Source organism: Protobothrops mucrosquamatus, unplaced genomic scaffold (assembly GCF_001527695.2).
Source record: "Protobothrops mucrosquamatus isolate PMUCROS unplaced genomic scaffold, P.Mucros_1.0 scaffold1472, whole genome shotgun sequence".
NCBI classification, from domain to species: domain Eukaryota; kingdom Metazoa; phylum Chordata; class Lepidosauria; order Squamata; family Viperidae; genus Protobothrops; species Protobothrops mucrosquamatus.
Genome location: NW_015387650.1, coordinates 31,660 through 56,109, shown reverse-complemented (window position 1 = coordinate 56,109; position 24,450 = coordinate 31,660). Strand labels below are relative to the sequence as shown.

Below are 24,450 nucleotides of genomic sequence, written 5' to 3'. Positions count from 1 at the left end.
ATTATTTTTCAAAAGATAATGAAACTGTCCTCTTTAAGAGAGCCTTTGGACTTGTTTGGCAGCAGCTACAGGGTTTCTTTTCTTTTTTTTTAATCTTTTGTTTACCGTATGGATGTTATGTTTTTAATGATGGATTTACTTCTGTGTTCAATGTCGTTAAATCAATCAAACTCTGCTCCTGATGATCGCTAAGGAAAAATAGGTGGCAACAGGCAGTCAACTGAAGAAAGATGAAGCTGTTCCACTCTGGAGTGGACCTAGATTTCAGAACCATAGAGAGCAATTTCCTCCATAGACATTTCCTCCTGAGAGTTCAGGTGGGAGGAATTGACTGTTGCTTGCAACTTCCATCCATCAGTTGAAGCCATACCTTTTGGAGGAAAATTGTGTTTCATCACCTTTTTTGAAACATTGCAGAACCCGTCCTGGTTGGGGAATTCTGGGAGTCAAAGTCCACACATCTTAAAGTGGCCAGGTTTGAAAAACACTGTTCTAAGTGATGATGGAAAGCAACAGCTGAATTTCCCCATCATCTTCTCCAGGCAAAGCATCCTGGACTCTCTTAATTCTTCCTCAGAGCACCATGCCCCACATGTCCATAGTGATGAGATGGGAAAGGATCCTGGCAGTGATGAGTAGGGAAGGACTCTTTGGAGCAAGCTTTGTAGCCTGCCGTGTTTAACCATGAAGGCAGACGTCAAGATGATATGGTGGAAAAGGCAAAATCAGCAGCTTGTATCTTTGAGGATGTGATTTGAATAACAGATGTTTTGATGTTGATTGTTTCTGGATATGAATGTCTAACCATGTGGTCCCACTTCTGTGAATAACTTGGAGAGACAGGCTGACATTAGTTCCCCTTGATTTATTACTCAAGATGAAATGATTGAAACACAGATGACACAGACTTAGCTATGATCGGGGAACATGTTGTCTCTAATGGCATGTGAAGTGTGTAATTTATTTTGTGGTATGAGACATTTCCCAGCTCTATCTACTTCTGCAGATGGAGTTTAGGAGCGTGAGGGTGTTGGTCCCGAGTGGTGATTAAAACACATCTGCTCAACCGCATTTCAGCAAAGTGATATGAGTGAACTTCAGACACAACTTCTCTTTGCAGGGACTTTTAGCTTGCTTGGAGTTTGTGTGATTTGGTAAACTATGGCACAAATATGAAGAGGAAGGCTTGTAATATAGTAAGGAGTCCTATCATAACAATGTAAATTCTTCAAGGAAGGCTCTCAGTACCACCTTCAGAACCTCAACTACCCTCAGTGGCAAAGCAGATAAGGGCATTTAACAGAATAATAGAGTTGGAAAGGACCTTGGAGATCTTCTAGTCCAGCCCCCTGCTCAGGCAGGAGACCTTATACCATTTCAGACAAATGGCTGTCCAGTCTCTTCTTGAAAGCCTCCAGTGATGGAGCACCCACAACTTCTGGAGGCAAGTCGTTCCACTGGTTAATTGTTCTCACTCCTTAGTCCTAGTTTGAAAGAATTGTGTATACTGGATGAAATATAGACAAAAATGGAATCACTTCAGTTGTGATGTAATCTGCTAACAATGCCACCTGATTCTGCATCGGTTTTGGAAAGGACATTGTGGAAGAAATAAACTAAAACACATTTTTTTACTGTGCTGCTGCTTTGAAGGCAGCAATTGCACTGCAGCAATGAGGCAATCTGTTGCGATACACCCACTGTGTTCTAGAATGCTGCACGATAGAGTCAAATGTAACCTCTTCTGTGCCACATCATGCAGTTAATATTCAAGGGTTGGGGGTAGCAGGTCTTGTAGGGAAGCTTGTAGATCTTGTAGAAAGTATAACTTCCCAGATGTGATGGGGGTAAAACTCCAGGGAATTTGCAGGCAGTACAAAATATTCAAAAGCTTGGGCCAACCTCAAAGAGCTTGATAGAACTTCATACCTCCGTGAGATTCTTCTCCCTTTGGGTAACACATTGGAGCCTGAAGAATTGATCCTTCATTCAGCCTTCTTCCTTCTTTCTGAAGCTCTGCTAAGTCAAAGTTCAAGGCAGCTCAAGGCAATTATTGTGAGATTGCTGCTCTGTTCTTGGATAGAGTGTTTGATAAGGATCCATCTTCCATATCGGCCTTGGCTGTGGAATCTGGGCTCTCAACGATTGATGTGCAGATAAAAGCTTCCCTCCTCTTCTTCCTTCCAAAGCCATCTGGCCCTTTTTGCTCTCATCCGCTTTCAATTTGTTTTGTTTTTTTCATTACAGAGATAATTGAAAATGAAGCTTTCTTCTGATTTTGGAATCGATTTGGGACGGGGGAGGATCTGACAAGTTTTACAGGCTTTCAAGTGGGGGGGGGTGGACAAGGGGAGGTGGCTTGCTCGCCCCCAAACCCGATAAAAACAGGGAGCAAGTGAAATGGTGGGATTATTTTAGCTTTTAGCGTCTGAAAATGAGACAGGGAACATTCTGCTTACACAAATGCATGGGGAAAACAGATGATTTGTGCAGAATGTTTTGTGGCATTGAAATTGGAAATGATGTGCATGCTTGCATGGTTTTTTCCCCTAAACCTGAACAAAACTCTTTTGCAAACTGGTGTAAAAGAGAGGATTTCTGCCTGAAAAATTATAGAAAACGAAAGAGGCAAGCACTTCCATCTATGGATTCACTTGGGTTTAGGAATGGCAGTTAGGATAAGTATATTTATTTATTCAATTTATGTTCGGTAGCTATAATATTGACCTACTCCAAGCCCTGACTTTGCTCTGAAATCTCTTTGGGGCTAAGAAAAGTGTGTAGAATCACATTTTTCAACCTCAGTGAGAGCCAGGAGCCAATTTGCCCAACACACCGGATCAGTAAAAATCATAGTAGTCTACATTTCCACAACATCCTCAGTTGGGTTTACGATCATCTTAATTTGCTTTTTTGTGGTTTAGGTTGTTTGGTTAGTTTTATGAATCAGGGTATTGAACAAAAGGAAGAATAAGGGTTAACTCAATAACCAGGTTAAGAATGATGTGTGAGAGCAACCAGGCTGGTTGAAACCAAAGCTACTCTTGAGATAATGGTCCAAGAGTTGTCCTTCACGAAGTCTGATCTTCAAAGTTTATTTATCTATTAATCAAATCTATCTAGCCGCCCTTCTCGGGAGAAGTTTCAACCAGGAACAGTGGAGGCAGGCATGATGTGAGGTCCCAAAACAGTGTTGATAGAGCCAATTTGCCCAAATAATGCTATTCTTTCTAAATAAAGATATAACATCTGGAACTCGAGTGATAGAGCTGTGAAAGGATTCTCTTTGCATTTTCCACTATTCCCGAGGCTGCTATATTAGCAACCCAGAAACTTAAGCAAATGTTGTTATTGCATTCCTCTGATTAGAAGCAATGTTCTAAATTAAACCAGGTTCTCTTGGGGAAGCAGAGCAATGCCTGTGCCACACCGTGGCTCCCATCCATTTTAAGTTCTTGAAGTGGGCTCTTAGACAGCTTTTGATAGCTTGCTTAAGGGAATGGAGCTGGTTGGAAGGGACGGCTGGCATACCAAGTTGCAATTATTCATTTCCAACGCAAGGGGGGGGAATATGGTGTATTGGCGAGGGCCACAAGTGACTTCTTTCTCTTGTGTGGAAAAGTGAGCTCAGATGTAGGGATGGGTCTCCAGTGACAACTGGCCCACCTTTTTTCTCTTTGGTGAAGTTCAGTGTTTCTCAACCTTGGCTGCTTGAATATGTGTGGACTTCAATTTCCTGTTGACAGTTAGGGAATTGTGGAAGTTGAAGTCCACAGAGCTTAAAGTTGAGAAATGCTGATTGAGGGGATAGAATATCATCACCATCATCTCTTCTACCAAGGTTGAGAAACACTGGTGTGGATGGAGGACATCCTTGGATGATGGAAGGAAAAGATCTCCATTCCAGCTCTTTGTTTGATGCAAGTATTTTCTTGCATTTGTTGTCTTGCTTTGAACATGCCAACCAGTGGTGTCTCCAGGACCAAGGAAGAAGCAGAAAGTGATAGGGAAAGACTGCAATCTTTTCTGCTCAGATGAACTGTCCAAGGGGGTCACAACAAGCCATGGGAGTTAAGACACAGCTGCTTCTTTGGTTATTGGAAAGTAGTTACTGGAGGAAGCAAGTACTTCCTAAGCCCTTTGAAGGCCAATTTTTTCCTCTATTGTAGTCAGCAAGTTGTTGTTCCTCCAGAGCTTGGATCTCTCAGCTTGCGTGGTTTTGAACATGGTTTAAATGCTGCTTTGTACATGCATTACCTGGAACAATCTGTTCAATATTATGACTAGTTGAGAAATGGATGGTGTTGGGTTTACAGATCTCTAGAACAATGTTCTGCAATCAGATACCCTGTTGGACTTTTTGGATCAGATGATTCTTGTGATCCCTTCCAGATCTATAATTCTATGATTCTCTACCAGCATTGATGCATTTCTTATTTCTTAGCTCTTGGTGATCATTGCAATATAAAATAATCAAGCTTCTTCTTCTTCCTCAGATAACTTTTTTCATGTTGCTGTCAGCAGTCTGCGTGATGCTGAATTTAGCTGGGTCCATTCTTTCCTGTCAAAATGCTCAACTAGTGAATTCTCTAGAAGGGTGTCAGTTGGTGAGTAATCGAAATCTTCTTCTTTTTTGCATATTGATGATTTGTTTTGAAATAAAACATGCTAAAAACGCACGCCCGTTTTGCAGTGGGAATCCAACTTGTTCATATTTCAGAGGTCAAAATGCGAGTCTCCCAATTCCTCTCTGCTTGCTCACTTTCAGAATTTGGAGGTTAACCTGGCTTCCTTCAGAAGCTCCCAGTTGACCTTCAGTTCTGTACATTGGAATCCCAGAACACCTGAAGGATGTTAGCTTGGAAATGTTGTCCTAGCAGAATGGGATTTCTGCAAGGATGTTAGAAATTCAATACGCAATATGAAAGGTCTTGTCTTTAGACTAACCCTAGTCATGTCTTGGCTGGTAAGTTGAGAGATGTCAAGAGATTGTGGGATAGGTCTGCTGATTGTGGATGACTCTTTGACCTTCTAGATTTGAACCCTAAGACATTGTTGAAGAGACCATTGGTTGGTTGTGTGATCACTTCTCTATTTCCTTTCCATCTTTCCTTTAATTCTTTGCCTTCAAAACATTTCTACATCTGCAGAATTCAAGTTTTGAAGGAGGCTCTTATTTATCAATCTTCCTAGCCCCATCTTGTTTGTCTTCCTTCCCCCTCTTTCTCTGAAATTATTCCGTTCAGTCTCACTGCTCTTTATGGACCACCTTCAATTCTGATTTATCTGGAACTCGGTGGAGGAGGGGAGAGAGAGAGAGAGAGAGAGAAGGGCTGCCAAATTAATTTGCAAATGAGCTTCCATTTATTTTAGGATTGAGTTTAATCTTCAAATTATGATTTTCCCTTTATTCTGTGAAAGATGGACATTCTGGGCAAGTTAATATCCTTCTGATAGTCTACCTTATTTATTCTTTTGAGACAAGGCATTAAAGGCTGTTCACGAAGCAATTGACTTTCATTTCCCAAGATAACAGGGCAATACTAATGAACGATACCTATGTCATTGATACATTTATATTGCATCATGGATCAATCCCCTCTTTATGATATGGAGGGAGGTATTTCACAGAATATGTTAGTTAACATGAATGGTTTAATAATATCCTGTTTTTTCATGTTAATTTGGCATTTGGTGCACTTCTTCCAAGCATCAATGTCCATTTTTGAGTATGTAATTGGATGTCCCAATTTTATAGAATACGTAGAACACGACAGAAACTCTATAATTTTTTAGATCCACTGCCTGCTTCTCATTTCTTTTGTTTCAGTGTCCTTTAAATTTACTTCTTTAGATAGATAATTTGCAGGAAGATATTTCTTTTCCCTCTTCCCAATTATTAAACTGTATCTCAGTTTTCTGACAAATTTCCAATTTTTTGACAAATTTCCTGACGGTGAGAGCAATTAACGAGTGGAATGACTTGCCTGCAGAAGTTGTGGATGCTCCAACACTGGAGGTTTTGTAGAAGCAACTGGACAACAATTTGTCTGAAATGGCATAAAGGCTCCTGCTTGAGCAGAGGTTGAAGACCTCTAAGGTCCCTTCCAGCTCTGTTGTTCTGTTGTGTTATTTTGACTTCTGCTGTCTGCAAATGGAGACTTAAAATGGGGCAAAATTGTCAGCTGTTCTCTAGGGCAGGGGTAGGCAACCTTGGTTCTTTTATGACTCGTGGATTTCAACTCCCAGAATTCCTGAGCCAGCCATGCTGGCTCAGGAATTCTGGGAGTTGAAATCCATGAGTCATAAAAGAGCCAAGGTTGCCTACCCCTGCTCTAGGGTGTATCTCCAGGCCTGTCCTTCCTGACCCCACACCCAATTTCCTCTTTGTGTGTGTGGGTTTTGTCTCTTTAATAACTGCTGAGGATAACATCGGATCCGAAGCCCCAGCTCCCTTTGCATCTGTGCGTGGCTCTTAAAATAGAAGTGCAGAAATCAACGGAGCCAATAAGACAGATCTCATTTTGTTGTTCATAAACGCTGGCAGGAGCTGCGGTCTCAATACACAAAACAAATAAGTGTTTGTCCTTATTTGGCGCATTTCTGTCAAGTTTATTCATTTTTACTGCTCAAAGAAGGAAGAGGCTCGTGTAACGGTTAACTACTTCTAAAGAAAGCCGTTGTGGCCTTCCTTGAATACACGGGTGATTTTTATAGAATAAGAGTGAACCTGGATGCTAAATTAGAAAATTCCCTAATCCTTTGAAGATGAGCTGTTTGGGGCTGAACCCAGCACCTTCCGCCTAGCTTTCGTTGATCTCCTCAGAAGGATCTCTTCCTTTTTGTCTATCCAACTTGCAAAATCTTGTAAGCATTCCCCTTTACGTATGTAGAAAATCGTCATCTAACAGGTCAGCCACTAGATCCATGTTTGTTTTATTGCTTTATTTATTTGTAAGATTTATAAATGACCTAACTCTACGAGCTGCAGGAGATACATCAGATAAAGATACCCTAAGGGCAGGATTAGACCCTGAGATACAGAATAAAATCACCCGATGAGAGTCACATTGGCGACTTTCAAGGGTGGAAGCGATGACCTCAATTCCTTCTGCAGATTCATCACTTCCATTAAAACCCGTTTACCTATTTCTGTGATTTTTATGATGCTTGATTCTGAGCTGAGCAATTCACAAGAAGGCGAAGATAAAATGGAGAACGTTAAAAGAGGAAAAAGCCCCAAATCCTAATTACTGTTAATTTCTAAGCCATGGTTACTTTGAGGGAAACCAACTGCAGAGAAACGACCTCAACGTTGTGACTGCTTGAAGGATTTCTAGAACATCAACAGGGTTAATGTCGGCTTAACCTGATCTCATTCAGACCTGATGGCCTCTTCTCCCCTCTGTTCCTTCCTCAGATTAAATTCGACAGTGACAGTGTCTGTGTGTGCTGTGAGTTGCAACACCAGACTTCGGGCTGCAGCCTTGGGGAGATGTTGAAATTGAACCCACTGCAGGAGTGCAACACGGTCAGGTTGACCCTCAAGGTAAGACCTTCTAAAACATCAACTGGTCTTCTGGGAAGGAGCAAGTCCTACGGTTGAGTGGCAACCTACTGCTTGGTCTTCCCAGATGGTTAAGTCCCATCAAACTGAGGAACTGTTGAGTTGTGAGTCAGCTCCCACAAACCCACAATTCAGATGTATCTTTACCCATTCTTTCCATCCTCTCACATTCTTCAGCAGGAAGTGCCAATAATCCTTGACTAACCTTGACAGTTCATTTAGTGACCGTTTGAAGTTACAATGGCACTGAAAAAAGTGACTTGTGATCATTTTTCACACTTACGACCATGGTTGCATCCCCAGGGTCACGTGATCAAAATTCAGACACTGGGCAGCTGACTTCTATTTATGACGGTCGCTGTGTCCCGGGGGGGTCACGTCATCCCCTTTGCGGCCTTCTGACAAGCAACATCCATGGGGAAGCCGGATTCACTTAACCACCGTGTAACTAACTTAAACCCTGCAATGATTTGCTTAACAAAGGAAGGACATAAAGCGGAGCAAAATTCACCTAACTGTCTCACTTAGCAACAGAAATTTTGGGCTCAGCTGTGGTCGTAATTCGTGGACTTTGTGTATAGAAAATCTGGACGCATGGCTTCCAGGGCCTTGAATATCCCCTCCTTGCGACAGGGCTCTTGTGTGTAGCTCCCGTCTTTTTTTATGTCCTCATAGTGGCGGAAATTAGGAAGAATATAGGAATCTGACAGCAGATTTGCTTGCATGGCTGTCAAGGTGACAGCTTCTCCTCAGAAATGCTTTTGCACCGAGGGGTTTCAGCATCTGCTTCAGTTAATTAGAGATGCATTTAAGCAGGAAATCCTGCTGATAAAGAGGCAACTCCCTGTTAAATTGCAAAATCTCATTCTCCCCTTCCCTAGATTGGGCTCCTTTATCTCGGCATTCTTGGTTATAATCAACCCTTATTGAGACTTTGTTATGCCACAGTAACTGAAAACAGTTTCCCCTCCAGTTCCAACAGGCATTTAAAAATACAGTAAGGATATTTTCACTGCCTAAAAGCCATAAAGAAAAGGAAAAGAAAAAGAAAAAATCTTCTGTTGGCTTTGTTAATTCCTAAGGGGTCCTTTCCCATTGTTAAATATTGGATAAACTCTGGAATTTATCCGCTCTTGCTTTAAGAGTTTTATTAAACAGGATCCCCAGAGGATCCGCAAAAGTGTTGCATCTAGATTATAGCAAGAATCGATTTTCAAAATCTCCTACCCGTTAAGCAAAATAAAAACGTACATGTAAAACTGCCATTATTTTTCCCCACTCTAAAAGCTGAAAAACTATTTCAGCCTGAGATTGTTCTGAAGGAAAGAAGCCAGCTTCTGCAACAGAGGAATCATCTTCTCATGATTCTAGTCCTCACATATCTGCCGGAGACCTCTTTGGGGAAGGTTGAATAAACTCTTCCAATGCTTCAACCGGACAGCAAAAAAAATCTGCACTGTTTCCCATGAAATACGATGCTGAAATCTCTTCTCTACATTTTTTTTGAACTACGGGTAGTTCTTAACTTATGAACTATTTGTTTAGGGATGGTTCAGAGTTGCAACGGTGCTGGAAAAAGTGACTTACAAATGGTCCTCACACTTACGACAGTCGCACTTACGACAATCTTGGTACTTGGCAACTGGCATGTGTTTGTGATGGTTGCAGCATCCTGGGATCCCCTGAGCACTGCTTGTGACGTTCCTGGCTGGCTTCCACAAGCAAGATTTGCTTAGCAACCATTTGATTCCCTTAACATTCTAGTGACTTGCTTAACAACCGTGGCAAGAAAGGTTGTAAATTGGGAGCAACTCAGAATTGCCTCTTTTAGGGATGGAAATTCTGGTTTATTGGAAGGCAAATTACTTTAAGGGGTCCTTCTTCCCCAGGAGAACACAATGTTGGTGCCATTCTCTTGGGCACAGATCTGTCCCAGCTGTCCTCAATTCTATTCCATGTCAAGGGAAGACCTCAGAGGTCCTAAAAACAAAGCTGCTTTTGCAGGAGAGGAATTTTTTGGAGCGATCAGGAGATCAACTTCGATGCAGATTGTTTCAAATGGTTGGTCTGGCTTGCTTATAAAAATCGAGCATCGCCCTGCTGGTCAACTGGATGGTTCCCATTTGTAATCTAATGGGAGGCCTTGACTTTTCCAAGGAAAAAGAGAACCTGGAGAGCAATTTCATGGGCTTTGACTCTTCATCAGGTGATTGCAGGTATCTAAGCAAGGAAGCTCGGTCACTGAGCAGGGATGAAGTGACCTTGATCGCATCTTCCAAACCCTCTTGCACTTAGGATGAGAGACTAATTAGGCTCTTCCTGGGGCTGTCAAGTTGACTAATCACCCAAGGGCCTTTTTATTGTTCCACACCCTAAATTTGCCCTTGGCAAGTTGGTGGAATGGGCCCCTCAAAAGCTGGTGCTGTGCAGAATTGACAGGCATATTATTTTCTCACTGGAAGCCAATTGGTTATGCATGGAAGATGGGTGAGATGTCCCTCCAACTGTGTGTTCTTTGGGCTTGTTTCATCAAGAGACAGGTGTCGTGTTTGGATTGACAGCTCCTGTGGATCTTAGTAATGGCTAGGAGAGTGTTAAGAGCCTGTTGCAGTAAACTAAAGCACACTTAGTCCTCTTCCTGCTTTCCAAAATAGCCACTCAGATGGACGTCCACCAGTAAGACACGTAGCCACTCTACTTTTCCCATTATTGCTCCATAGCCTCTGATGTCTTCTGATAGATCTCAACTTTCACATAAGCCTGTACATGGGATGGAGTAGTTTGCAGGGGAATTCTGGGAATTGAAGTCCATACCACCAGGGTTGAGAAACCGTGCTCTAGAGTCAGACTGGGAAAAGCTGAGAATGCCATCTCTTTCGATTAAAAAACACTTTGGCTCCCTAGCTTTTGATTATCCTATGTTTTGGGTATTTCCTCCAAATACCTGGAGTGACACCAGCTACTCTAACTCTTTCCAGCTCCGAGTCTCTTGATATGACTCTACATTCTCTGCCCCTGTCCTAAGCACCAGCCAAATGACTTGCCTTCCAATCTTCTCTGGCAGTGAATGTTTTAAGGCAATTCTCTCTCTCTTGCCTCTCCCGAATGTCCTCCTCAACATATTTAAAGGGAAGTATCTTGAGTTGCAATATGAGGAGAGGTCTTGCCCAACAAGACAATGACGTGGTGATGGCATGGTATGGTATGGTCCATCTTGAAATGCCTTGCAAAGCTAGAATGTTTGGAGAGTGGGTCATTTTAATCTCTCAACGATAAGCAATTATGCCAATCATTTGCTCCAGGAAGCAAAGCTTCCATTTTTCTAAATTTATCTTTGATATAAATATCTTTTCTGAATATGTAAAGTGGCATGAATCCTCCACCCCAAAAATCATTGAGAAAAAAATTGTCATAAAGTTAAGGAAGTCTGCAAATTACTGTAATTTTCCAAGATGATGGAGGCTACTCTTTCCCTGGCATCTTAAAAGAATTGGCTTTGAGAAGAAGTAAGAATAAAGAATCTGAGTCACGGCTCTTTACAAAGTGGCCGACACGCTGGGTGTGCACGCGTATAAAAAGGGCCCGATTTAACAGCCATGCCACAGTCACACGCACAATATTAAGTTGTCATTTCTCTGCAGAGGAGTTGTTATGGGATGATTGGATTTGGATTAACTGTAGGCAGCGCTTGACAGAACACAGCCATGCAAAAACGGAGACTCTGGTCTATTTAAAATTTCCAGGCTGCAAAATACATCTTTGGGTTGGGTTTTTTCCCCCTTCAAATTATAGCTTGCAAACGTCCAACCTCTTCAAGCCATGAGCTAATTTTAGTGTTCCCTTTGTGGGGCTCCAACCCTCCACACAGCTCTGGATTGCAGGGGGCAACGGTTTGAGTGGAGTAGGATGCCGTAATGTGGGGAAACTGCCAAGCTGCATTTCCTTAAGCACAATAAAATCAACAGTGGGATGAACAGAAGAACAGATGGGAGAAAAGCAACAGCTTTTCTTTATTACATTTTGACAAATTCTCTCTTTGCTGCTTCCAGAACCTCCTTTGGCAAGTCTTCCTTTAAGCCCACCCGGTGGCATTTCCTATATTTTAATGTAACCTAATCCTAGAACATAAGGCTGGTAACCTTCTCGAGGACCAGGTGCCAAAAAAATTGGAAAGGGCTGCAATGTCATAATTCCAAGGCAACAAACAAGGACTGGTTTGATACTGGCTTCTTCTGAAGCCTTTCTTGACTCCCAAGTTTGGCCTACAGCCCTGGAATTCCCTGGTGGCTTCTATCCATGTGCTAGTCAAGTTTGATCTCATATAGGGTTAGGGTTATGTCACCATGAACTCGGAGAGGAAAATGGACGTTGCCAACAAATTTGGAGTGCTTGGGTAGGGTTAGAAAAGCACTGACTTTTCTATCCTGCCGTATCTATCTTTCATGGTAAAATACATGGGAAAATCCCCTTGGAGGAAAATTCCTCCAATTCCCACTTAGGATTAGGGTTAGGTCACTATGAACTCATAGAGCAAAATGGCCATCGCCAGCAAATTCAGAGTGCTTGGGTATGGTTGGGAGGGCACTGACTTTTCTAGCCTGCCCTATCTATGTTTCCTGGGTAAATACATGGGAAAATCCCATTGGAGGAAAATTCCACTTAGGATTAGGGTTACGTCACCATGAACCCATACAGCAAAATGGACATCACGAACAAATTCGGAGTGCTTGGGTATGGTTAGGAGGGCACTGACTTTTCTAGCCTGCCCTATCTATGTTCCCTGGTAAAATACATGGGAAAATCCCACTGGAGGAAAATTCCATTTAGCCTCCGAGCCCAAAGGAGGTAGGCTAAGACTTGAAGCATTTTATGGTTTGGTCTATTGCGGACCCCTATATGAGCTGATGTGTTCTTGCAGAAGCCTTAGATGTATGAGTAGAAGCTATCCAAGATAGATAGTATTGACTGAGTTAGCAAAGGAAGGTCTTTGTTGAGTTGAACATGATTTCTGGAGTAGGATTCTGTCATTTTCTTGGCAGAAGTCTAGAAGTAGCTTGTAATTACCTTCTTCCTGGAGAAGTTTAGCTTACAGCCCTGGAAGTCTCCCCTCCAAGTGGCAACTGGGCTAATATCTTCTTAGCTTCCTGGATCAAAGAAGGGCTTGTAATTTCTCATCACGTTCAGATTTCGCAGTTGATTCGCCCAAATCTTGAACCATTGTGGGGAACTGTCCATGGTGCTGGGATCCTCCTAAGAAGACTCACTAAGTTCTGGAGTGAACTGGGATCCCTGGGATCCTCCTAAGAAGACTCACTAAGTTCTGGAGTGAAGCCTCAGAAAATTGCCTATAAAAGAGAGAAAAGCACAAATGATTGTTGGGTTCTGATTAAGTGTCTAAAAGCTAGTCAAAACCATGATCTGTTTCCTGCTTGTATGGCAACAGGAGTTTAAAAAGAGGAGAGTCCATCAACAGTACTTTGGCCCTTGAGTAGGTACAGAAAGTGTGCCGAAGCATCTACTGAGCAATTTTCTTCACCGCTGGATAGCTCGGGTCTGCACCAGTACATATCTGGGGGTTCTGAGGCTGAATCCAGAATAAGTAAACTGGCTTCTTGTTTTACTCAATGTATTGTGATGGTTAACATCTCTGGGCCATTCAGGGATGCTGATTAGCAGCAAACGTAGTTCTATCCAAAAGTTATGTGTAATGTGTGGACAACATCCCAAAGGTGCTTTTTTCACAAGGCAACTGGACTTCCTTGTTTTTCTTTGAAAACGTTTCGCTTCTCGTCCAAGAAGCTTCTTCAGCTTTAACTGGATGGTGGGGGAAAGTTGCAGTCCCTCCAAGTAATTCAAAGAGCCACCAGCTCTGATTGTACCAGTTTAATTTTCATCCATGAGCTTTTATTTCCCCAAGCATTGGCCAAGTGGTTTGATTTTTTTCCCCTTTTTAGCCAGCTCTTCTGATTTATGAGTTTCTTCCACACTGCCCTTAATGAGGAGGCCAAAGCGAGAGCACTCCTTCTGCTCCTGAAGGAGCCCCTGGGCCAAGGGGAGCGATCCTTCACACTGGACATCTGCAGGGGTTGGGGGCCAGGGTCACGCCAGGGAAGGCAATAAGCAAGAAGGAAATCTCGCTTAGATCTCACTGTGCTTTAGAACAAATCCATCATCTCGGACGTGACCGGCATAGAAAAGAGGAACTTCAGCTAAGATGCTGTTAAGGGCCAGAGCTGCTGTTAAGGGCTGTAAGTTGTTGCATGCAGATCCCGGGCGGGTTACTTGCCAGAAAGGAGACAAGCTGATCCAGCACCATCCAGCTTTTTGTTCCTACCTTGGGCAGCCAGATGTCTGCAAAGCCCTCTAAAGATGATTAATTTTTCCTGCTCTTCTCCCCCTACAGCAATATCAGAGTCACAAGGGGCCTTGGAGGTCTTCTAGTCCAACCCCCTGCTCAAGCAGGAAACCCTATACCATTGCAGGCAGATAGTTGTCCAATCTCTTCTTAAAAGCCTCCAGGGATGGAGCAGCCACAATTTCTGAAGGCAAGCTGTTCCACTGATTAATTGTTCTAACTGTCAGGAAATTTCTCCTTATTTCTAGGTTGCTTCTCTTCTTGATTAGTTTCCATCCGTTGCTTCTTGTCCTGCCTTAACTTTCTTCCAACCTGGAGCTCTTGACAGTTATGGTCTTCCTGGATTTCTCTAATTATTATTTGTTGGGATCTAAGTGGGTGATTCACATCACTAATCTGGTAATAAAAGAGGATCCATCTCCTTTCCTCAATAGCCAGGTCCTTCCTTCCTTCCTTCCTTCCTTCCTTCCTTCCTTCCTTCCTTCCTTCCTTCCTTCCTTCCTTCCTTCCTTCCCTCCCTCCCTCCCTCCCTCCCTCCCTCTTTATCAATCTCTCCTTCTTTCTTTTTCTGTTTTTCTCTTTTTCTCTTCATTACCTCCTCCTTTCTTCCCCAGCAAGCTGATTCGGAGTCTCAGTTGATATGGCAGAAAAAAAAGAGTTTCTTTTCTGCATCTGAGAAGCCTTAATACGTTTTTGCCTGTCAATGTTTCACCCGGCCTTGGAGCTTCCAGAAATATCCTATTGTGCAGTTTTGCTTCCTTAAACATTAGGGTCTTCTGTCTGGGTTCAGATAAAAGATTCCTTGTAAGATCAAGGCTTCAAGAGGAAAGAAGAGCGTCCTCCATCCTGGAAAAGATATGAGGGTGAATTCAATATTTGTAGGCTCGAGAAAGAGGAGGAGACCCTATCAAGTGTGGCTTTAATTTTCTGGACATTTCTCTTGCTTCCCGTGTGCCATTTCCCCTTCCGAGAGTGGCGGTTAATTCGGCACAGAAGCCATTCGATATAATGGGGTTAATTCTGTTCTCAGGCCAGGCGTCTGATAGATCAAATGTTTTCCTCTGCATCCTGAAGAATATTTAGGAGAGCCTCTTTTGTAATGATGCTTCCAGAGGTTTGTGACCCCCAAATTAATATGGGTAGTTGTATTCCAGCTAAGCCCTGCCTTCAGTAGATGGGGGAAAAGGGAGGTGGAATTGACCTGGCCAGACCTTCTTTTGTGAGAGAGGCATAATAATCAGGCAGTTGAGTAAAACAACTAATTGTCTGCATAGTCAAGACCTCCTCTGCTTTCAACAGGTTGTTTAGTGACCCAAGTTACAAAGGGACTGAAAAAAGTGACTTATGACCATTTTTTGCAGCCTCCCTGTAGTCGTGAAATTTACATTCAGATGCTTGGCAACCGATTCGTATTTATGACCACTGCAGTGTCTTGGGGGTCACGCGATCACTTTTTTGGTTACCTTCTGACCAGCAAAGACAATGGGGAAGCTGGGTTCATATAACAACCACGATACTAATTTGACAACTGCAGTGAATCACTTAAGAACTGTGGCAGAACAAAAAATATGGGCCAAAATTCACTTAACAACTGTCTGGCTTAGCAACAGAAATTTTGGACTCCCTTGTGGGCGTTAGTCAAGGACGGCCTGTACGGGCCCTCGGAGAGGTTCATGTAGTTTGTCTTGAGATCAGGGGTGGGGAACCTTGGCCCTTTTATGACTTGTGGACTTCAACTCCCAGAATTCCTGAGCCAGCCATGCTCTAAAGAGCCAGCCCTAAAACTCAGGGGTCCCTCTGGAATAATAGCAAGAAGAAAAGAACTAAATCCAGACACACCAGTAAAATTTGGAATGCCAAGTGGCAAAAGCAGAATAACACACTCATTCACACACACACACACAGAGATTACAATTACAGTTCCCAGGTTTCTCTGGAGTTAAGCCGTAAATACTGCTGGAATTGTGGGGCCCTTAGAGCTCTCTGAGCTTCGTTGTTTTCTTGCAGATCTTTCATTATTCAGCTAGGTAACATCTAATAACTGATGATGTTACCTAGTTTGGTCATGAAACATCTGCAAGACAACCATGAAGAACAGGGGTGGGGAACCTTGGGTCTTTTATGACTTGTGGACTTCAACTCCCAGAATTCCTGAGCCAGCATGGCTGGCTCAGGAATTCTGGGAGTTGAAGTCCACAAGTCATAAAAGAGCCAAGGTTCCCCATCCCTGATCTAGATGCTGGACTCTTCAGAGTTAGCCCTGGGCAAACTTCAGCCCTGCAAAAATGCAGCGGCCACAGCGCGTGACAGGCGTATAAATTCTACTTTGCCGTGAAGGTCAGAATCCCTGCAATAAGCGTGCTGATATAGTAAAACCCAGAGATAACCAGAATTGATTCCTCATCCTCCCGCTATCAACCCTGCTCTTCGACTCTGTTCAATTTACTGCATACAGGATGATAAGGACCCAAAAATACAATTCTGCTCGCTCAGAACCAGCTGATTCTTCTTCTGCTTCACGCATGGCGCCTTTGCTAAACTAAAGGAGCCGATTCAGGGACACCGGTGGGATTCATGAGGGATGCATCGTCCCCAGCTATTCGATGAATTAGACTGTTACAAGAGGGAGTTCGTTTATACGTTTTTCATGTTGGCTACTACAGTTTGTATGATTAGGCCTTGAGGTGAGACAAGTGGTCCTGGTTTGCTCTGTCCAGTTTCCAAAGATGATGATAATGATGATGATGATGATGATGATGATGATTAATGCTTAGAGATGAGCCTGTCTTCAGCTAAATTCTCCCTTGACTCAGATGCTTTGTGGCTGGCCTAGAGTGTGATTTCTGAATTTCTGTAAGCTTTATAAAAAAAAGAGGCATTTATTCACGCGATTGTCACCTACACAGTGTAATGATAATGATGATGATGATGATGATGATGATGATAATAATACTAGTAGTAGTAGTAGTAGTAGTAGTAGTAATAATAATAATAATAATAATAATAATAATAATAATAATAATAATAATAATAATAAAAAAAAAAAAAAGTTGGAAAGGACCTTTGAGGTCATCGAGTCCAACCCCCTGTTCAGGCAAGAAACCCTACACCATTTCGGACAAATGGCTGTCCAGTCTCTTCTTAAAAACTTCCAGTGTTGGAGCATTCACCGCTTCTGGAGGCAGGTTGTTCCACTGGTTAATTGTTCTAACTGTCAGGAAGTTTCTCCTTAGTTCTAGGTTGCTTCTCTCCTTGATTAGTTTCCATCCATTGTTTTCCATCCGTGTTCTCTCCTTTGACTACCTTCAGCCTGGCTGCAAAAGATCATCTCATCTTTGCTTCTGGATTCAGAAAAAACAACAACATTAAAACTCTCCATTGGCAAAGCCAAAATTTGGTGCTGTTGTGCTGAATGAATGCCAAAGAAGAGAAAGAAAACATGATTCTTGGAACTGTTTCTTTTCTTTCTTTCCTTTAAAACAAGACGGTCGAGATAAGTCCCCAAAATGTTTAAATATAACCTGTAAGCTGCCCAGAGTCCCCTTGTAAGGGAGATGAGCAGCATAAAAATTTAATAGATAAATAACAATAAAATATTTCCCTTGAGTGATTGGAGACTGGATCCAGAGTTCACCCAGAGCATTTGACTTGTTAGCTACCTGGACAAGGTGAAAGGAAGCCACATCAACCCTTTTTAAAGAATCACACATTTTAGAGCATTTCAGAGGGTTGAATTTTGTCTTGGAACAAAAGGTGCCCCTCCTGCTGATAATGGCCCGACTCGCACTGACACAACAATCCATACTGGGTCCATTTAGTGTGTGAAAACATCCTGATTGGGAGACTTGGATTGCCCCAGCAGGAGTTAGAAACGTTTCAATCTTGTCTTGCAGAATTTTACCGCCACCCAGGTCCCAAAAGGTTCCCCAGAAGCTGTTGAAATAATGGCTCCAACTCTAAGTAGAAAGGGAGCCATTTAATGTTAAGGTGTTTCAGGTGACTTCACTTCCTAGGTAGATTCTGAGTTGGTGTCTCCACCCAGAAAAGGTTGCTTTTGCAGGTTTGATTAGAGAGGCTGTGTGAAACTGATAACCATTTCTGGCAATTATTATCCACTCTGCCAACAGTGTTTTTAGCACTCGTTCTCTGCCTTGTTGAGATAAGGAAGAACACCCAACGTCCCTCTGTGTGACACTCTCCCTCCCTCCCTGTCTCTCTCTTTGTCTGTGTGCGTCTCTCTGCGCAGGACCTGCTGTTTAGTGTTTGTGCTCTCAATATCATCTCCACCATTGTGTGTGCGTTGGCAACGGCGATGTGCTGCATGCAGATGGTCTCGTCCGATGTTCTGCAAATGGTGAGTGAGAGACACATGTCCTCTGGCCAAGCGACAAGGGGAGGGTACAAATGAGGTTTGTCAAAGATGGGGTTGGAGGGAGGTTTTACCTTGGAATTGAGGAAAGTCATAGTTTCATTTCTTTCCCAACCACTATGAAGAGTGTCTATGGCGAATCTCAGTCATCCAGGTCGTGGTTGTCCCAAAGGTGCTTTTTCAGGCTCCACACCCATCTGCACCACTCAGGTGACCCTGAGGACCCAGGTAAACCTGCAGGTGGCCTCAACGACTCTCTAAAAGAAGGTAAATGACCAGCTGTCTGTAAGGAATATAAATCTTTCCACTCCCCACTATCCAGTTAGAGCTGAAGAAGCTTCTTGATGAGAAGCAAAATATCCTCAAAGAAAAACAAGAAAGTTGTCTCTTGAAAAAGCACCTTTGGGACTATAAAGAGTGGTCAGGTGGGCTTGTGAAGAGCCAAGTTCAAGCCCACCATCAACCGTGGACCAGCCACAGATTCTTTCTGTCTCTGTCTCAGCCCAAATTGGCCCACAAGGTTGTTATGAAGAAACTGGAGGCTAAACTACCTAGGCTGCTTTGATTTTCCAGAGAAATTTTGATATGAACCTATCGAAGGAATGATAAGAACGTGATGATTTCCAGATGCCCATGTCACCTTATCCTCAATGATCTTTTGAGTCAACCAATCACCCCAAAACATTATATAAAGCAAGCTTTGGGGAGAAAATTAATATATTTAGTGAGCTTTTAGTGTCTCAGCTTTGTTCCTCAAATTTTTAGGATAGAATTTCAAATACCAGGATGGTAGAGTTCCAATGCTGGTCCTTTTTTTTCATTGCACTTCATGTTATTCCTCTCCAGTCCTTCCTTCATGTGGAAAATAGAAGCCATGTTGTTATCTCCAGCAATTCTATTTTGTAAGCTCTTATGTGGTTGCAGCCATCAAATCAGTTTCTGTGCTTTGTGACAACAGGTTCCATAATTGAACCCAATTCTCTCTCTTTTTTTTTTGAGGAGACTGAATGAAATTCTGTAAATGATGGGCAATACTTCTGATTTTGCTGGAATTGCTGTTTAAACAATCTTCTAAATTGGAGACCCGAACGGAGCTGAGGTCTTGACTAAGCTTGCTGCAAATTCGCCCTAGCATCAAGGGAAGATTAGTTTAAATTTATTTTTCAGACCTCCAGGAAAGAAATATTACTTCTTATTTTATTTTGACCACAGCTGAATATTCCAATTCCCTGCATGGAAACGACATTAACAGTCATGCTTGGTGAAAATGAAACAAGGGGGCACTTTTAAGGTGGCATGTGGCCAGTTTGCATTGTTCTCTTCAAGACTATGCCATTTATTATAAAATTTATGGACCACACACTTTATCCACAAGGGTGCTCTATGTTGCATTTAAGAAGAGGGCAAATGTAGTATAACTGTGATATTGCAAAAGAAGAAAGCAAAACAGCTGGTCAGCCCATAAACAACCAGTCAGCTAATTTTCTAAAATGTCATTTGAATTCCCTGAGCCCAAATATCTCAGCTGATGAACCACCAAACAGAAAGCAATTGGAACTTCAAAGCCTAGGTGCCACCACCAAGAAGACCCTGCATTTTCTCAAAGCATTGCATAATTATCCCACCAGGAAAGAGCCTCAACTAAAGCTTTATTCTGCAGAGAGATCAACATTTTAGATGTTGTTCCTTGCACTGATTGAACCCTAAAATGCTTGAGGTTTTAAAAGTAAATCTTGAATTAGTCTTCTCGGCACATAGAGCACTGTTTTCATTCCAATTACATTAAGAAAAAGGGCACGCATCAAAAAAATGCACAGAAAAATTGCTTGCATAAAGCATTCAGGTCAGGGAGAAAAATACGTGCGTACAAAACACCCCTTCAGCATCGTTATTCAGCCAATATATGATCACAACCATTGCTCGGGGCACCTGCTCTTTCAACCTTTGCTGGAAAAATACTTAGATTTGCTGGCTATTATAATAATGCTCCATCTTTTTTGTTTATGTCACCCAGTTCTTGCCGCAGAGGTCTCATTCTGCCAATCCGGATTGCATGAGCCCTCATGGGACTATCCTGCATCAGACATTGGACTTTGACGAGTTTATTCCTCCAATCCCCCCGCCACCTTATTACCCACCGGAATATACCTGCACACCAGCCGCAGAGACGCAAAGGTGACCCGCCTTTCCTCTGGACATGCTACACTACGCAACACTCCCGGGGAGATGAACCGAATCTCCGCTGAAAATCTCCCCGTTGTCTGGCAGGGGCCGAGAGCTCGCTTATCAGTTCTATTTCTAGATCCTAGTTTGATTTATACATAATATGAAGAAGTTTGCTTAGCTTTTGGCTTCATTCTTTGCTTTGAAAATGATGAAGTATTTCTTGAGATGCATTTATATAACCCTCTAAGCCAAAAGCAAACCCAGGTTAAGGCTTAACATTAGTGAACCCAGTGGGTGTAATTCCATGAGTTAAATACGACAGGTGTCTAATAGTTCAAATACTGATATTTTCATTTATTTGGTCTTTATTAGTTGGGAGAGCTGACCTTCTAATTATCAGTTATCTATCTATCTATCTATCTATCTATCTATCTATCTATCTATCTATCTATCTATCTATCTATCTATCTATCATCTATCTATCTATCTATCTATCTATCTATCTATCNTAATAATAATAATAATAATAATAATAATAATAATAATAATAATAATAATAAAGTTGGAAGGGACCTTGGAGGTCATCTAGTCCAACTGCTCAGGCAGGAAACGCTATACCATTTTGGACAAATGGCTGTCCAGTCTCTATGTGTCTATCGGTCTTAGGGGGTAAAATATTTAATGGATTCCTGGAGCACAGTTTAAATATTCATCTATGCACAGCAGTAAAAATAATAGATCCAAAGCAAGGGTGTCATTTCTTCATTCTATGCATGATGCATCAAGCGTCACTTGTGAAGAAAAATGTCTTCCTGTTGGACAAAAATTTACCTGTGGAATTCTGGCACAGCCCTGCCTAAACCCACTGAAATTAGCAAGATAATTAGTCAGGTTAAGCCTGGTTAATTAGGACGCCTGATGAATTGGAGAGTTTTCATTGATCCAACTGCTTGAGCATTTAAACCATTGCATTGTAGTGGCTCTATTAACAGGCTCTGTCGGGGGACCAGGATGAGGAAAGTCAAGATGGTGGCCGTCTTCCTATGATCAGAAGTTCACGCCATTTTTGGACGTGTTGCACTTGGAACAGATAAAATAGGGTAGAGCTTCATGGACAGGGCTGTTGTCTTCACTTTTTTGAACCCCACCCCCCATTTGTGTTTTAGGGCTTTCCACCTGGATTTTCCACACTCGCCCTTCAGCGCGTTATACGAGGTGACCATCAACAGCCCTGGGATTCTATACCCAGCCGAGCTGCCTCCCCCTTACGAGGCGGTTGTCGGACAAGCTCCAACTAACCAGGTTAGCGGGCATTGCTGGGAGTGGACCAAGCGCATGGAGCAACTTTGGAAAGGTCTTAGTAAAATCATGGGATCTCTAGTCCTTCCTCTGAATGGAGATGGATTTGATTTTCACCCTTCATCTTTCCAAACTGTGTCCTTATCTTCAATAAACAGTTGCTCTGAACTCTTCATCCATGACAACCTAGCTGAGCTTTTATTTTTCTCCTCATTTTTCATAGGTCACCAGTATGGAACAGCAAATCACGGAGTCCAACTTGGGAGAGCGAAATGCAGCAACAGGTTTCCACAGCCATCGGTCTCCAGGCGAGTGTTAAGAAAACTTTTGTGGCCCTCTCTGAGTAGGGTTTCTCACCCACTTGGAAATGGGTTGTTGTATGTACACTGAGTCCCTCTTCCCCAAAGCCCAATTCTGCAGGAGAAGAGCAGGTGGTGCTAGAGAGGATAGAGTTAAGCACATCATCCGTGAAAACCTGTTCAGATCACTAGTGTAGAGGAGAGCCACTAGTTGATGAATGAAATCTATGGTTATTCAGTGGTGGAACCAAGAATATGGAAGGGTTCTTGCCCTGTTGGTGCTCATTTCACTCAATGTTAGCATCTTGAGATGGCCTATTTGGAATTCCATCAAGACTTTCCACTTTTTTCCAGCCTTGTCAGATGGCACCTCCCAGATGGCCACCGTAGTTGTTCCTCTCCCCAGTCATCCCTGGTGACTACTCCTCCAGACTTTTGTTCTCTGGATGCCCAAGAACCTTTCCTGTCCTCTGATTTCTTCCCAGGTGGTCTTGTAGGAAGAGAGGCAAGAAACAGAAGTTGCTCCAGCCTGAACAATCGCAAGTTAACCCAGACTTGCTTGCCAGACTCTCCAGACGATGAGGTCAGTGGCCACAGCCAGACCACTGTGGACCGGCCTCGTAGCAGGACGTGCTCTTATAGCCGGCTGTCGGACTGTTCCTCAGAGAGCGTTGGTGTTTCTGAGAGAGACTCTTTTGGCTTGGCCAGAGAAGACAAAGCCACCCCCTCATCTAAGCCACTGAAGATGTGCTGTGGGGTCTTCAGCCAGCCAGCTGCCCCACAGACTCCTTGCACCCACTGCTCAGTGCCTGTAAACAGTTTGCCCCACAGATGCCTCAAGAGGACGGCCCAACAGAGGGCAAGGAAAAACGCCATTTGCAACATTGTCCGATCCACTAGTGACCCTTTATCCTGTTCAGCTACTACAGAAGGTAAGGAGTGTTTACGAATACGGGCAGCTCTTTCCTGATCATGGTTTCCATTTGTTGTCTAACCATCGTTCATTCCAACATCAACCCCAAGAAGGCCCTGTCTCACATATTTATAGAGCATGACGATTGTAGAGCTTGTAGGACTTTTCAGATCTTAAAGCCCAGGTTGGCACATTTGGGAGTAGAGACTTTTCATTTCCCTAACATGTTTATTCTTGTTATAATTCAAGCTGCTCAGGTCAATGTTTGTGATTCCTCTTCCCCAACCCTTTTGTCCAATAACTCTGTGACAGCAAGGGAGTCATTGGATTAAGCTCATTCTGGGAGCATAACAGAACAGCTACAAATGTTCACCAGTAATTCAGGCCACCTCCTCACTATTGGATGTTGGTATGAGAGGGTTAGGGCTAGGAAATAGCATTGTGGAAAACAGAAGGCCAAGATCGTCCATATCAGTTATAGAATAAGAGGTCAGGAGACAGAGAGAATTGTTAGATTGTAGATGGAGGAGAATTTTGCTTCCGAATTACCCATGCAGTAAGGACTTCTTGTACTGAATAAGAGACAAGCACATCCAGCGTGGACCACTAACAGGATGAAGCACAGATGAAATATGCTACTCATTCCCATGGACAGGAATCTTCTCAGCTCAGGGTGAGCACCTGCTAGGAGTTAGATAAGGGTCAATGGAATTCAGGGGAGGTTGAACTTTGCTTGTGGCTACGTAGGGATTCTAGGCTGATCCCTTTTTTGACACCACTCCCAGGTTCTGCCAATCCTTCTCATACACCTTAGGCCCTAATGGTGCACTTGGGAAAAGTCTTCTCAGAAGAGAAGTCATAGTCTCTTCAGTTGGTGACACTCTCATTTTAGGAGTCATGAGGTTAAGGCTTACAAGCTGGGCAACATCTCTAGGGTGATTTGGTCACCATAAAGATCCTTAAACTAGCCAGGTATTACTTCTCCACTCCCAGTGGTGACCACACTGTGACTTCACTTGGTGTATGTCCAGTTGAGCTACCATTTTAAAGCTCCTTTTCTCCCCCTCCGTCCCCCCCCCTTTTAGTTCCTGTGTCTAGTCCTCACGTGGCTGCCTCTACTTGCCAGGACTCCAGGAACCGTCTTGTGCCAACCGGAAAACCAAGGGACCCCCCAAAAGCCGAACTTTCCCAGAAGCCAAAAGTCATACTGAGCATCTGCAAAGAGCGGCCCCACTCCTTGGTGGACCTACAGGCCTACAAGGACACTAAGATTCTGGTGGCCAAATTTTTGGAACATTCGAACTGCAACTTGACCCCAGAAGTGCGCCACGTGGTCAACAGGATCCGGTCTGTCATCAAGTCTGATGAACGGTACATGGAAGAAGCCATCTTTAGTGCCAACATCATTGATCAGGTGAGTGGCCTCTCTGAGTGACTCAATGGGACCAAGATGGGTGAAGAAGAGATGAATCAATATGCCCT

At 43.0% G+C, this 24,450-nt stretch overlaps 1 protein-coding gene across 1 annotated transcript in view; it reads left to right on the top strand.

Annotated features, from left to right (window-relative positions):
* Positions 1 to 24,450, top strand: part of FAM189A1 (family with sequence similarity 189 member A1) — a 70,720-nt gene that overhangs the window by 45,732 nt on the left and 538 nt on the right. The window contains exons 5-11 of the mRNA XM_015822129.1: positions 4,497 to 4,607; positions 7,421 to 7,549; positions 18,169 to 18,276; positions 20,306 to 20,466; positions 21,624 to 21,759; positions 21,980 to 22,040; positions 24,054 to 24,382. Coding sequence (XP_015677615.1) covers positions 4,497 to 4,607; positions 7,421 to 7,549; positions 18,169 to 18,276; positions 20,306 to 20,466; positions 21,624 to 21,759; positions 21,980 to 22,040; positions 24,054 to 24,382 — 1,035 coding nt within the window. The remainder of the gene's footprint in view (positions 1 to 4,496; positions 4,608 to 7,420; positions 7,550 to 18,168; positions 18,277 to 20,305; positions 20,467 to 21,623; positions 21,760 to 21,979; positions 22,041 to 24,053; positions 24,383 to 24,450) is intronic.